Genomic DNA, 11,828 nt, shown 5'->3' with positions numbered 1-11,828 from the left:
CCAAAGACAATTTTTCTAGTGGTTCTTGTTTATGTTCATTACGTTTGTACATATGCGACGTACGACATTGCACGGCGCCTGCTAGAGAGACTAACATGGGGGTGACATGGTGAGCAAATACAAGATACTGCTGTGAATAATAAGGAGTGTGTGCTCCGGGTTATCTGCTATGGATGTTTCTTCATTTGCATCATCTACTTGTATTCAGTGTTAACTGGAAGGCTTTTGCTGACCATACAATCTCATTTGTCTCTATCATCAGCTATGTAGTATACCTGTGTAGTGCAATTGGATACTGATTGGATTGTATAGGTGTGTTACATAATTTGGCAATCTGTGGATCCGAGCGATCGTTAGCTCTTGTGCTGACAGTGCTGGTGCTAAGGAGGAAAATAGGCGCAGTACAATATGTTGCAGTTGGTGGGGTGGCACAGACTCAGGGATACCCATGATTTTGATGTTATTTCTTCTGGATCTGTCTTCCATGTCAGTAATCTTGTCTTTTAACCATGTAATTTCTTAATTGTGGGAGTCTACTAGAGTATTAAAGGATGCAGAGTATTCCCCCATGGTGTGTCCCACATGATCCTACTCTGCCTCCTAAAACTTGCACTTCCACTTAGCACTGTGTCACAGTGGGCCCTAAGTCAGCCAGCACGGTATCTGACACAGGCTGTCCTGTAGTGGTAAGGTTGATATGGGGTCTGGTACTGAGGTGATTCCTTTTGGATGTCTGGGGTCCACTCACCTCCATGTCTGGTGGCGCTGGATCTCTGGGTGGAGAGTGTTTGCGGGCTTTCGATTTCACTGGGTTCCTTGTGGTCAGGCTGGAGGCGCTTGCTGCTGTAACCCCCTTTTTCTCCCCTGCGATCATCATGCTGGCCGATGCCCGCCGTACTGTTCTCGGCGTGCTCGTAGTGTTACAAGGAGCGGGCGCCGGCGCCATTTTGCTGTTGCCTGGAAATCGTTGGGAAGAATGCGGGCAGTTTGTTCCTCCACGATGCTTCTTTCCTGCGCTAGGTCATCCTGTGGCTGTTCCGGGGGTTGGATGGAGGTATTTCATAGCTGCTAGGGCGGTGGTGGGCTTGAATGAGTGCAGATCCCCCTGAGGCTGAGCAGAGCTTGTGAATTAGGCGTCCATTTTGGAGCTCGGTCACTATCTCCCTGCATTACTTTGCCCAGGGGCCCATGAAGTTAAGATGGCCCTGCTGTAGGCGATCGTCTGGGACACATGACAGGTCCCAGGCGATCGCCTGTGCATGCGCAGTGAGTGCCCGGCCGTGAATCCGAAAGCTGTCACGCCCGGGTGCCCACAGTCTGAATGGAGGCGCTGGCGGAAAGGGGGGGAGAGGAGCGACGCTCCGGGCCGCTGCGTCGCTGGACAGTGGAGAAGGTAAGTGTCTGATTATTAAAAGCCAACTGCTGACTTTTAATAAACATAAAAAGGGCTGAAACTCTGCTTTAAGTTAAAATCAATATTTTTTGCTATAAAATTACTTGGAACCCCCAAACATTATATATTTTAGCAGAGACCCTAGGGAATAAAATGGCAATTGCTGCAATATTTTATGTCACACTGTGTTTGCCCCAGCGGTCTTTCAAATGCAATTTTTTTGGAAAAAATACACTTCAATGAATTAAAAAAAAACTAAACAGTAAAGTTAGCCAAATTTTTTTGTTTTAAAGTGAAGGATGATGTTACACCGCGAGAATTGTGATCTATCTTCTAAGCAAAAAAAATTAGATTCTCATTTTAGCCAGAATCGTGCAGCTCTACTGTATAGTAGGCCTGCTGGTATGATGGGGGTCCTTAGAGATCTCGCTTGTGGGAAGGAATCCTAATCAAGCGCTGACCACGTAAGTTAGGTTTAGTAGTACTTTCCTAGTGTGCAGGATTCTGAGGGTCCCAGTGCCTCTTGGTGCGAACAGTGTTGCCTTTGGGGGAGGCAGAAAGCCTGTGATGTTAAATACTCATTGAGATTGGTGACCCTGGGATGTTCTTAGTATCAGTGTCTGAGACCCCACTGTGAAAAATGAGCACTTGGCTACAACACCTTGATTTTTTTTTTTTCTGTACATCACCTCATGGGCTAGTCCTTTTGGCAGGTTTGTCTCCAGGTCCAGGGATCCTCTAGCTATAGCAGTGGATGCTCTGGAGACTTTGTGGGATGCTTTTCCTCGTCTGAACCTCCTTCCTCGTTTGCTCTACTGAAGTTGTACTTGGACCATATTGGGCTTCTTGCAGACTCCCAGTGAGATTTTTCAAGTTGTCCCAAGGATGGATTTACCATCCTGCTTCACAGACGCTGGCTTTGACAACATGGCTGTTGCAGCCCAGATACTAAGGGATAGGGGCTTCTTTGATGTTACACTCCTCAAACCCAGGAAATCCACTGCTTGCAAGGTCCACTTGGCATTTTGAAAGAATATATAGCTTTTTGCAAGGCAAGAAAGTTTCATCCCAGAAAATACTCTGCGAGACAATTTCTGACTTTTCTCCAATTCAGTTTGGCTCAACATTTGGCCTTGAGTACTATCAAAGATGAGATCTCATTCTTTGGTAAAGACTTTTGTATAGGGTGTAGCTTATATTATTCCACCCTATGTCTACCTGTGGGATCTCTGTTTGGTTCTGTTGGCTCTTCAAAGAACTTGGAGATATTCCCTTGTCAACACTTACTTACAAGGTCGCCTTATTGCCATTACTTGAATGAGGTGAATTTCTGAATTAATGGCCCTCTTGTAGACAACCTTTACTTGTGCTACATAGCAATAAGGTTGTCTTGAGGCCTAGGGTTCTTTTTTTCATAAAGTCAATCACAGCCAGTGACCCAATGAGGAGAGAGTGGGGGCAGGGCTGAGCCATGTTCTGTGTCTGAATGGACAGACGGAGCAGTGGCTCAGGAACCCCCATAGTAAGCTTCTTTCTATATATGGCACTCAGCAGGAAGGAGGGGCCAGGAGCACTTGTGGGGGACCCGCAAAGAGAAGGATCAGGGCTGCACTGTGCAAATCCACTGCACAAAGCAGGTAAGTACATGTTTGTTATTAGGAAAAAAAACAGCCTTTGATATCACTTTGATGGTGAAGAAAACTTTACATTTTGACCATAAATCCTTTTCTTGAATTTCTGTCTTATGATCACTACTACTGCAAAGCTCAATCATGATGGGAGAGGTTATACCTGACGGGCTAGCTGCTTTTTTTCAAATATAGCAACAATTTCACATTCTCTTTATTCATGTTTAATATTCTTGTGATATTTGCAGTCAGGCAAAATAAATTGTGCATTTTTCTTGTACTAAAGCAGTTTTTAATGCTTCTAAGTTATAACATTTCAAAAATCAGATACTGTTTTGTTTTCTCTCAGTGTAACTCAAGTTCCTTTAGCAGAAGGGAAGAGTGTGCAGCAGACTGTGGAACTTCTTACTCGCAGGCTGGAGCAGATGGGAGCAGAGAAGCAAGGAACATTCTATGTGGACTGTGAGACATATCACACTGCAGGGGCCAATGTTGGAACGACAGGTACAGAAAGGTGCTCAGTAATGCTACCCATGCTTCAGATTAACTTGCCCTGATTACAGATGTGGGTAAATATTAGGGTTGTCCCGATACCACTTTTTTAAGACCGAGTACAAGTACCGATACTTTTTTCCAAGTACTCAACGATACTTTTTTTTTTTTAATGTCATGTGACAGTTTGACAGATAGGGACTGATAGGTGGCACTTATGGGTACTGACTGGTGCTGATGGGCACTAATAGGTGGCACTGACAGGTGGCTGGCACTAATAGGTGGCACTGATTGCACTGATAAGTGGCACTGGTAGATGGCACTGATTGCACTATCAGTGCAATCAGTGACATCTATCAGTGCCCACAAGTGCCACCTATCAGTGCCATCTACCAGTGCCACGTAAAAGTAAAAAATAAAAATCTAACTTTACTTGCTGAGGACTGCTCTGCTCTCTGCCCCTCTTAGCCTGCTCTCCGCCCACTCTCTGTCCCTCTCAGCACGCTCTCAGCCCCTCTTAGCATACTCTCAGCCTCTTTTAAACTCCACTCTCCGCCCCCTCTTAGCCCGCTCGTCACTTAAAAAAAAATATAGAGTATATAGGGAGCATTTGCGCGAGTACAAGTACTCGCGCAAATGCTCAGTATCGGTACCGATACTAGTAAGGCCCCATACACACGAGAGGATCCATCCGCTGGAATTGATCCGCGGACCGGCTCCAGCGGATAGATCCCCTGGTGTGTACGATCCAGCGGATCTGTTTCCGTGGATTTTTATCCCCTGGGATGGATTTCCAGCGGATAAAAATTTGAAGACATGCTTTCAAATCTATCCGCTTGAATCCATCCCAACGGATTGATCCGCTGGTCTGTACAGACTCACCGGATCAATCCGTCCGAATCAATCCCCCGCATGCATCGTAATGATTCGACGCATGCGTGGAATTCCTTATATGACAGCGTCGCGCACGTCGCCGCGTCATCATCGCGGCGACGGCGCGACACGTCATCGCGATGGGATTTCGGCGCGGATTTCGATCCGATGGTGAGTACACTCCATCGGATCAAAATCCTCGAGAGGATTTATCCACGGAAACGGTCCGGTGGACCGTATCCGCGGATAAATCCTCTCGTGTGTATGGGGCCTGACGGTATCGGGACAACCCTAGTAACATGTATTGTGTGGGTGTAACATGTGTATTTTGGTAGTGTGTGTGTGTGTGTGTAACATGTGTCTATTGTGTGCTGTGTGTACATTGTCTGTGCTTTCTGTGTCCTCTCCTGCATGGATCCTGGCTTTAGAAGTGGAGAAGAGCTGCCTTGTAGTGTTGTAGTGGAATTTCCAGGATGGCATAGATGTTGATGGAGGAATGGATCCCTCTTTGACAGCTGATGGGGAGGGGGTTGGTGTGTGGAAGTCCTGCAGATCTCACTCATGACCAATAGAGCACACAGTAAGTGTCCATGCCCCCAACCCCTGTATCCACTTGTTACCGTGTTGTAAATTGCACAGACCTGCTCGGTGGCTCTGCTGCACGATCCTCTGACAGCTGCACTGTATGACGCTTGGAGATGGCATGGAAAGGACACTTCACCAGGGGGCGAACACATACCCCGCACACATATCCAGGGACATTCAGTGCTCAGCAGCATCCCCACAATCCCGGAAACTCGTACAGCTCAAGAGAGAGTCCTGCTCTCCGCCCCTCTCAGCCTGCTCTCCGCCCCTCTCAGCCTGCTCTCCGCCCCTCTCAGCCTGCTCTCCGCCCCTCTCAGCCTGCTCTCCGCCCCTCTCAGCCTGCTCTCCGCCCCTCTCAGCCTGCTCTCCGCCCCTCTCAGCCTGCTCTCCGCCCCTCTCAGCCTGCTCTCCGCCCCTCTCAGCCTGCTCTCCGCCCCTCTCCGCCTGCTCTCAGCCTGCTCTCCGCCCACTCTCCGCAATGGGCCACAATCACTAAAAGCTTCAGTAGTAGAAGTCACAAGTGAGCTGACAGGTTGCAAATCAGCAAACCTACACCAAAATAAGTTTATTTTATAGTTGCTTAAACAAAAGCTGATATTAAAGTGGATGTAAACCCCAATTTTTTTGCTGTTACAATGTAGAGTATAAGATTTCTTATTATCTGTGCCCAGTCTTGCCACAAAGAGTTTATCCAGGTCTGAGCAATCCTCTTTTATTTTTTCAGTGAGATAAACGGACAAACAGGAGAAAACTTTTGTCCGTTCTCCCCCCCCTGCTGTGAATGACAGGTTATTTACATCTCTCATGCACTAGCTTGAGACAGGCATTATTTTTTAATTCCCACCCCCACTCCTTTTCTGAAGTCATGTGGTTACTTTTCTGGATTTTGACTGGATGTTACTGATCATAGCAGAATTTAGTGTAAGGAATACACAGGAGAAAATGCATGTTGACAAGGGGAGTGATCCACCCACAGAATCTGCAGTTTTTCAGTTCTTATAACAGACAGAGGGGAGACATTTGACAGGTAATGATACATGCAGGAGGCATGTATATCCTTATTGATCATTACTACGACAGAAGTTTAGAAAGGATGAGAGTGGGTTTACATCCACTTTAAGTTTTTTTAGTAGAGGCAGAATAGTTCCATCACCTAAACATTTCTTATATTTTAGAAAATTCAGGAGTTTCAGTTCAGTGATATTTTGTACTATAGCAAATGTAATTGGGCGTGCTGGCGTAATGTGTACAGGAACAGAGCCAGGAATCATGCCATACAAATCTCAATGTTGGAGTATCCAAGAAGCCAGCAGCTGATAGTCTACAAAGTTACAGTGCCTTGAAAAAGTATTCATACCCCTTGACATTTTATCACTGTGGTCAGCTATGACTGGACACCACTGATCATGTGGTAAAGAGCCTCCGTCAGAGGCTCTTTACAGAGATCGGTGTTGTGGTGTGTCAGACTGACTGCGCCGGCTCGTTATCCCGAAAGGCGTCATATGACGTCCAGCCGGGATAACGGAACCACCGACGGCTGTCATTTTGCTGTAGAACAGGAGGGAAGTGGTTAGACTGCCCAGTGCCCTGTAAAAGGCTGCATTGTTTCCTCTGCAAACATGCCCAGGGCTGGTATCGGCATTAGGCAGCCACCTTAGGGTGCCAGGATAGTGGAGGTGTTAAAATCCAAATCCCCAGCGCTCTAGCGTTCCCTCAGTGCTCCATTCTTGTAAGCCCTGGCACTCCAGCATTGTCTCCATCTTCCTGAGCACTTTCCAACATTCCCTCCCTCTCCCCCATGGCGCTACAGTACTGGCTGAATAAAAAATAAAGAAAAAAACAGGTGGAGGCGGAGCATATATACTGCCGGGCCAGCTGCTGCTTACAAGCGCTGGCGGAAAGGGAGAGCATTGCCAGGCTTCAGAGATCCTGTTGGAAGGGATGCAGGTTACAGGAGGGGAGATAAGTTGGCAAGTTTATTACAAGGGATTGTGTGCAGGGACTTAAGAAAGGGTAATAAAGTGGCATGGAGGTTCAAGGGCGGGGGGAAAGGGGGCTTGTGGTCTGAGCCAGCTTGGTCTGCAGTCCGTTTCAGTTGTTTTATGCATGCCACTGCCCAGTGTCCTCTGCAGTAACAGAGCAATCTCTTTTAGACAGGGAGCATTTTTTTTCTGACATGTTGGTGTTATATCTTTCAATTTGATGTTCTAAATTGCATAGCAGGATAAAACAAAAACTGTCTGTCATAATTCCAGGCTGCAAAGCAACACAATTTGATTATTTTAAAGGGGGGATTTATTTTCTATGCCCACTGTATGCAATTTATACAGGTAATTTTATTTCCTTTAAATATTTTTCTCATTATGGGCATGAGTGGGCCACATGGCTAAGTTTTGCCTAAGAGCCGCCTCTGGGGAGGAAAGGGTTTTTGGGGTGTATGGCCCAAGTCCGGCAGATAAGTGTGTTTCTGGCATCGCCATTGGAGTCGTCTCACTGTATTATTCTTAGGAGTCCAGTATATCAGGATATTCAGGTGAACAGGTAAACTCAGTCTAGAAGAACCATGGAAACGCTCTTCCTATGATTAGTTTATGCCGCGAGTTCCTCTATCAGTTTAGTTTCATTCATCTTAGAAAACCACAGGCTGGTGGGGCAACATGTTTTTTTCCAGAATAGTGGAATACATGCTTTTGCTGTGTTGGGTAATTGTATCAATAGAGAATGCTTATAGTGCTTTAACAACATTAGAAATTAATTGAAGGAAGTAAGCTGAAGCGTCATCAGGCATTTGGATGTCTATTATAAAGATCCAACATTTAACTTGCATCCAAAAGTCTTTAAGACATGCACAGGACCAAAAAATATGTAGCATGGAACCCTCCTGTTTTGGACATCTCCAGCACAGTGGGGAACTTTGTGGGAATAGTTTATGTAAGGTAGTGGGAACTCTGTACCACCTTGTCAGGATTGTGTATCCCGTCTCTTGGGTCTTACATGAGATTGATACATTAGGGACATCCTTTTTTTGTGATACATGGGGACAAGATGTTTGGGGGGGGGGGGTGTTTTGAGGGCATGTGGCCTGGTATGGTTCAGGAGAGGGTGGGCGCTCTCTCGTTTCCCCCCCCCCCTTTCCTACAGCCTGCCAGGTTGCTTGCTCGGATAAGAGTCTGGTATGGATTTTTTTTTTTTTTTACATTTTGGCTGCGTGTTCCTCTTAATATCCATACCAGACCTGAAGATTTTTATCTATATTGCCGGGATCCGACAATACATTACAGCGCAAGCAGTTTTAAATTAAAATTTTCCTTTTAGAAATGTCCTTTTGCTGCGGCACTGTTATGAACATGGGAAAGATGCGCTAATTTACAGGCAGACTAAGGAGACCCCCTCAGGCATGATATTTAAAGAAATATTTTGTTTTTATTGTTTCACTTTAAGCATTATTAAAATCGCTGCTCCTTAAAAAACTTGCATTTTTAAAACTTTTTTTTTTTTTTTGCATTGATTCATGTCCCTCGGGGCAGGAACCAGGTCCCCAAACACTTTTTATGGCAATAACTTGCATATAAGCCTTTAAAATGAGCACTGATTTTGTGTTAGACTTTAACGGTGTTCGCACAAATATTTTGCCTGTTCGCATGTTCTGCTGTGAACCGAACTGGGAGGTGTTCAGCTCATCCCTACTCATAGACTTTTACCCCAAAAGACTGAATGCTGTCATCAAATCAAAAAGTACTTCAACAAAGTATCAAAGTTTTTTTTGTTGCCCCCTTTTAAAGATTGCAGTTTGCTTTTATTTGAATTGCAGAGATTATATTTATAAGAGGGTTTGTACACTTTTATGCATCCACATTATTTTATTTATAAAAGAAAAAAAAATCCCCCAGTACAATTTCAGTTATTCATTTTTTTTTTATTGAATTCAACAGATTACAGGTCACATTAATTATCGAAAAACTGATGGGGGGGAGAAGTGATTTATTTTGGTCTAATTTTTTTTACATCTCAAAAAGTTGTAGTTTTTACAGGAGTGTGTAGACTTTTTATATCTACTGTACTTTCCTAACTTATTAAACGTATACAACATCGGGCTTTTATATAGTACATCAGGCACAGGGTATTGGGTTTTATCTCACCGGTATTTTTTATTTTTGAATCACTTTTTAGGTCAACCTGGGAAGCTCCTCTACATTATGCACGGTTCAGAACACCCTCTCAGTACATTTGCTTTGTTTGAGAATGGACCCTGCTTGGTTGCGGACCAAAACTTTGACGTACTTATGATTAAATTAAAAGGATTCTTTCAAAACGCAAAGGCTAATAAGATGGAGACAAGGGGGACACGCTACCAGTATTGCGATTTCCTTATTAAAATTGGTACAGTCACTATGGGACAGAGTGGCCGAGGAATATCTGTTGAGGTAAGGACATCTTAATTTCTCCTATTGAAAGACTTTGTTTTCTGCGACAAAATGTGCCATCAAATAAGGAATGCTTCAAAAGAAGTTAGTTTGCCAAGCTAAGTAATTGTATTTAGATACTATAATGTCAAACATATTTCTAGTTTTGCTACAATCTTGTTTTGTAGTAGCTGATACAAGACACTGATACAAGACCAGATCACTGAATACAGATGTGCATCCAGAATTTGTAAACACCATCATGCAGTATGTCTACTTACATCTGCTGGTATTCTGAGGTTGAACGAGAAGATGAAAGCTGAAGCACTGATACACACTTGAAGTATTTGAACGTAAAGAAGATGCTTAGCTGAACATTTTCCTGATGTAGTAATCCAATCGTCTACATAAAATAATGTATGCTGAACGCCTTGTGTACATGATCTGAAATGTAGCAATTTCCATAGAAGCATAAAACTACAGAAGTGGCCAATTTAATCGTGTAAACTAATTTAAGCAATGTTTGCATAATATGTTATTTCAGAGACTAGAACAGCAGTTAATCTCCAGAGAAACACTAGAAATTGAAATTTATTTTAATTGTCTTCTGCTCATTGTCCCTTTTTGTGCTGGCCCTGACAGGGAGCAAAACATTTGTCCTAAAAACTCACTCTGGGACTTGATATTGAAAAGATTACATTTACTGTAAAAAAATTATTTTAGAATCCTGAGTTAGCATTTCTGGACCCGTTTAGGCCTTCAACCATCTCATGGGATTGGCAACTTTTTGCTATGTGTGTAGTGTTTATAAGGGAAAGTGGACCTAGACATCACACCAAAGTATCCTTATACACAATGCTAATAATTAGGAATATATTTAAAAGTATGGTACAGTGGAACCTTGGATTACGAGCATAATTTGTTCCAGAAGAATGCTTGTAATCCAAAGCACTTGACTTCTATTGTATGCAGTAGCACATGTGGCCAGAGGTGGGGTGCCAGAGAGACTCGGAAACCGCTCAGATGCACTTGGAGAGGTTTGAAAACGCTCGAGAATGGAGTGTTTCTGAGTGGCTTTGAGTGCATCCGAGCAGCTCCAAGTGTCACCGGCGCCCCCGCACCTTTGGCCTAATGCGGTACTGCACACTGCAAAGGCTTGAATCCACATACAACGGTCGCAAACCATGTCAGGATTTAAAAAAAATTAAATAATGGCTTTATTGCAAAACACTCATTAACCGCGTTACTCGCAATCCAAGGTATTACTGTACTTTACTTTGAGAGGTGGATATCTATTCTGAAAACATGGATACGATCAAAGATCACCAGGTGCCATGCTCTTTAAAATTTGGCTTCAGTGAGAAATTCGGCATTCACTTTTATTCACAATTTTTTTTCATGTCTGGGGAGTAATTGGTTACACAAGGCTATTGCTGGAGATCATCATGAAAGCAGAACATCTAGCACTGCAGGCTAATTTCTTCAACTAGTTTAAGGCCTGGCTATCTGCTCTGATTCCTGGCCAGTGTAAGTAGGTAGGGTGGTGTACAGAGGTCCGTAGTAGGTAGGGCGGTGTACAGAGGTCCGTAGTAGGTAGGGCGGTGTACAGAGGTCAGTAGTAGGTAGGGCAGTGTACAAAGGTCAGTAGAAGATCAGTGTATGGGTTTGGGAGGGTATGGTGCGGGGGGGGGGTTCCGGAGGGCCTGGTACTGGGGGGTTAGGAGGGTGTGGTGCAGGGCATGTTCGGTCACAAGCCCAAACCCTACTGCCATTGGTAAGAACTGACAGACAGAAAAGGGAGGGGGGAGGAGGAGAACGCAGAGAGCAGGGCTGCGGATGACGGAGGCACGTAAACTAACCATGGTCTCGGGGCTCAGTAGCCATGATAAACTGTGGTTAGTTTACTGAGGGGAGGGCAGAAACTGTGAAGTTCAGCCAGGTATTTCAGGTGATACAGGGGGCCAAATTACACAGCACAAGCACTGTACTGTATAACATGCTTTAAGGGAACAGGATCTGTTTTCGTTTTTTGGGGGGTAACAAACACTTTAACTCCAAGAAAAAGACTTTACTGTGATCTCAAAAATCCTGTTATGTACTGCATATTTAAGTAGACATAGTACAGGATCATATTTATAACCCATCTACTATTTTGTTTTTTTCTCCAGGTGGATTACTGTCCCTGTGCTGTGCCAGGTGACTGCTGGAACCTCGTGATGGAATTTATGCAGATGTTTATGGGCAGTCATGCTCCATCTGGTCCCCCGGTTTTTAGTGTCAAACATGATGCACTTTACACACCTGGAGACACTATGATGCAGTACATGGAGCTTCTAAATAAGATCCGCAAGCAACAGCAGGGTTCAGTGGCTGGCATGAGACTATGACACGGTCTCAGCCATCTATCTTTTATGCTGGAATGCGGGCAAATCCATGCTCTTCTATATCCTTGGA

The 11,828-nt window shown here is 44.4% G+C and overlaps 1 protein-coding gene across 2 annotated transcripts in view; it reads left to right on the top strand.

The window, feature by feature from the left end:
• Window positions 1-6: 6 nt before the first annotated feature.
• Window positions 7-11,828, top strand: part of MED20 (mediator complex subunit 20) — a 12,138-nt gene continuing 316 nt past the window's right edge. The window contains exons 1-4 of one of the 2 annotated variants that reach the window (XM_040337697.1): window positions 7-109; window positions 3,371-3,525; window positions 9,142-9,395; window positions 11,543-11,828. In XM_040337697.1, the coding sequence (XP_040193631.1) occupies window positions 96-109; window positions 3,371-3,525; window positions 9,142-9,395; window positions 11,543-11,761 (642 nt within the window). In that variant the 5' untranslated portion in view covers window positions 7-95 and the 3' untranslated portion in view covers window positions 11,762-11,828. The remainder of the gene's footprint in view (window positions 110-3,370; window positions 3,526-9,141; window positions 9,396-11,542) is intronic. The other variant, XM_040337698.1, reaches the window with a different exon arrangement.

The sequence above is a fragment of the Rana temporaria genome, chromosome 2, assembly GCF_905171775.1.
Source record: "Rana temporaria chromosome 2, aRanTem1.1, whole genome shotgun sequence".
NCBI lineage: Eukaryota > Metazoa > Chordata > Amphibia > Anura > Ranidae > Rana > Rana temporaria.
Note: the sequence above shows the minus strand (reverse complement) of the source record. Positions and strands in the feature narration are given on the sequence as shown.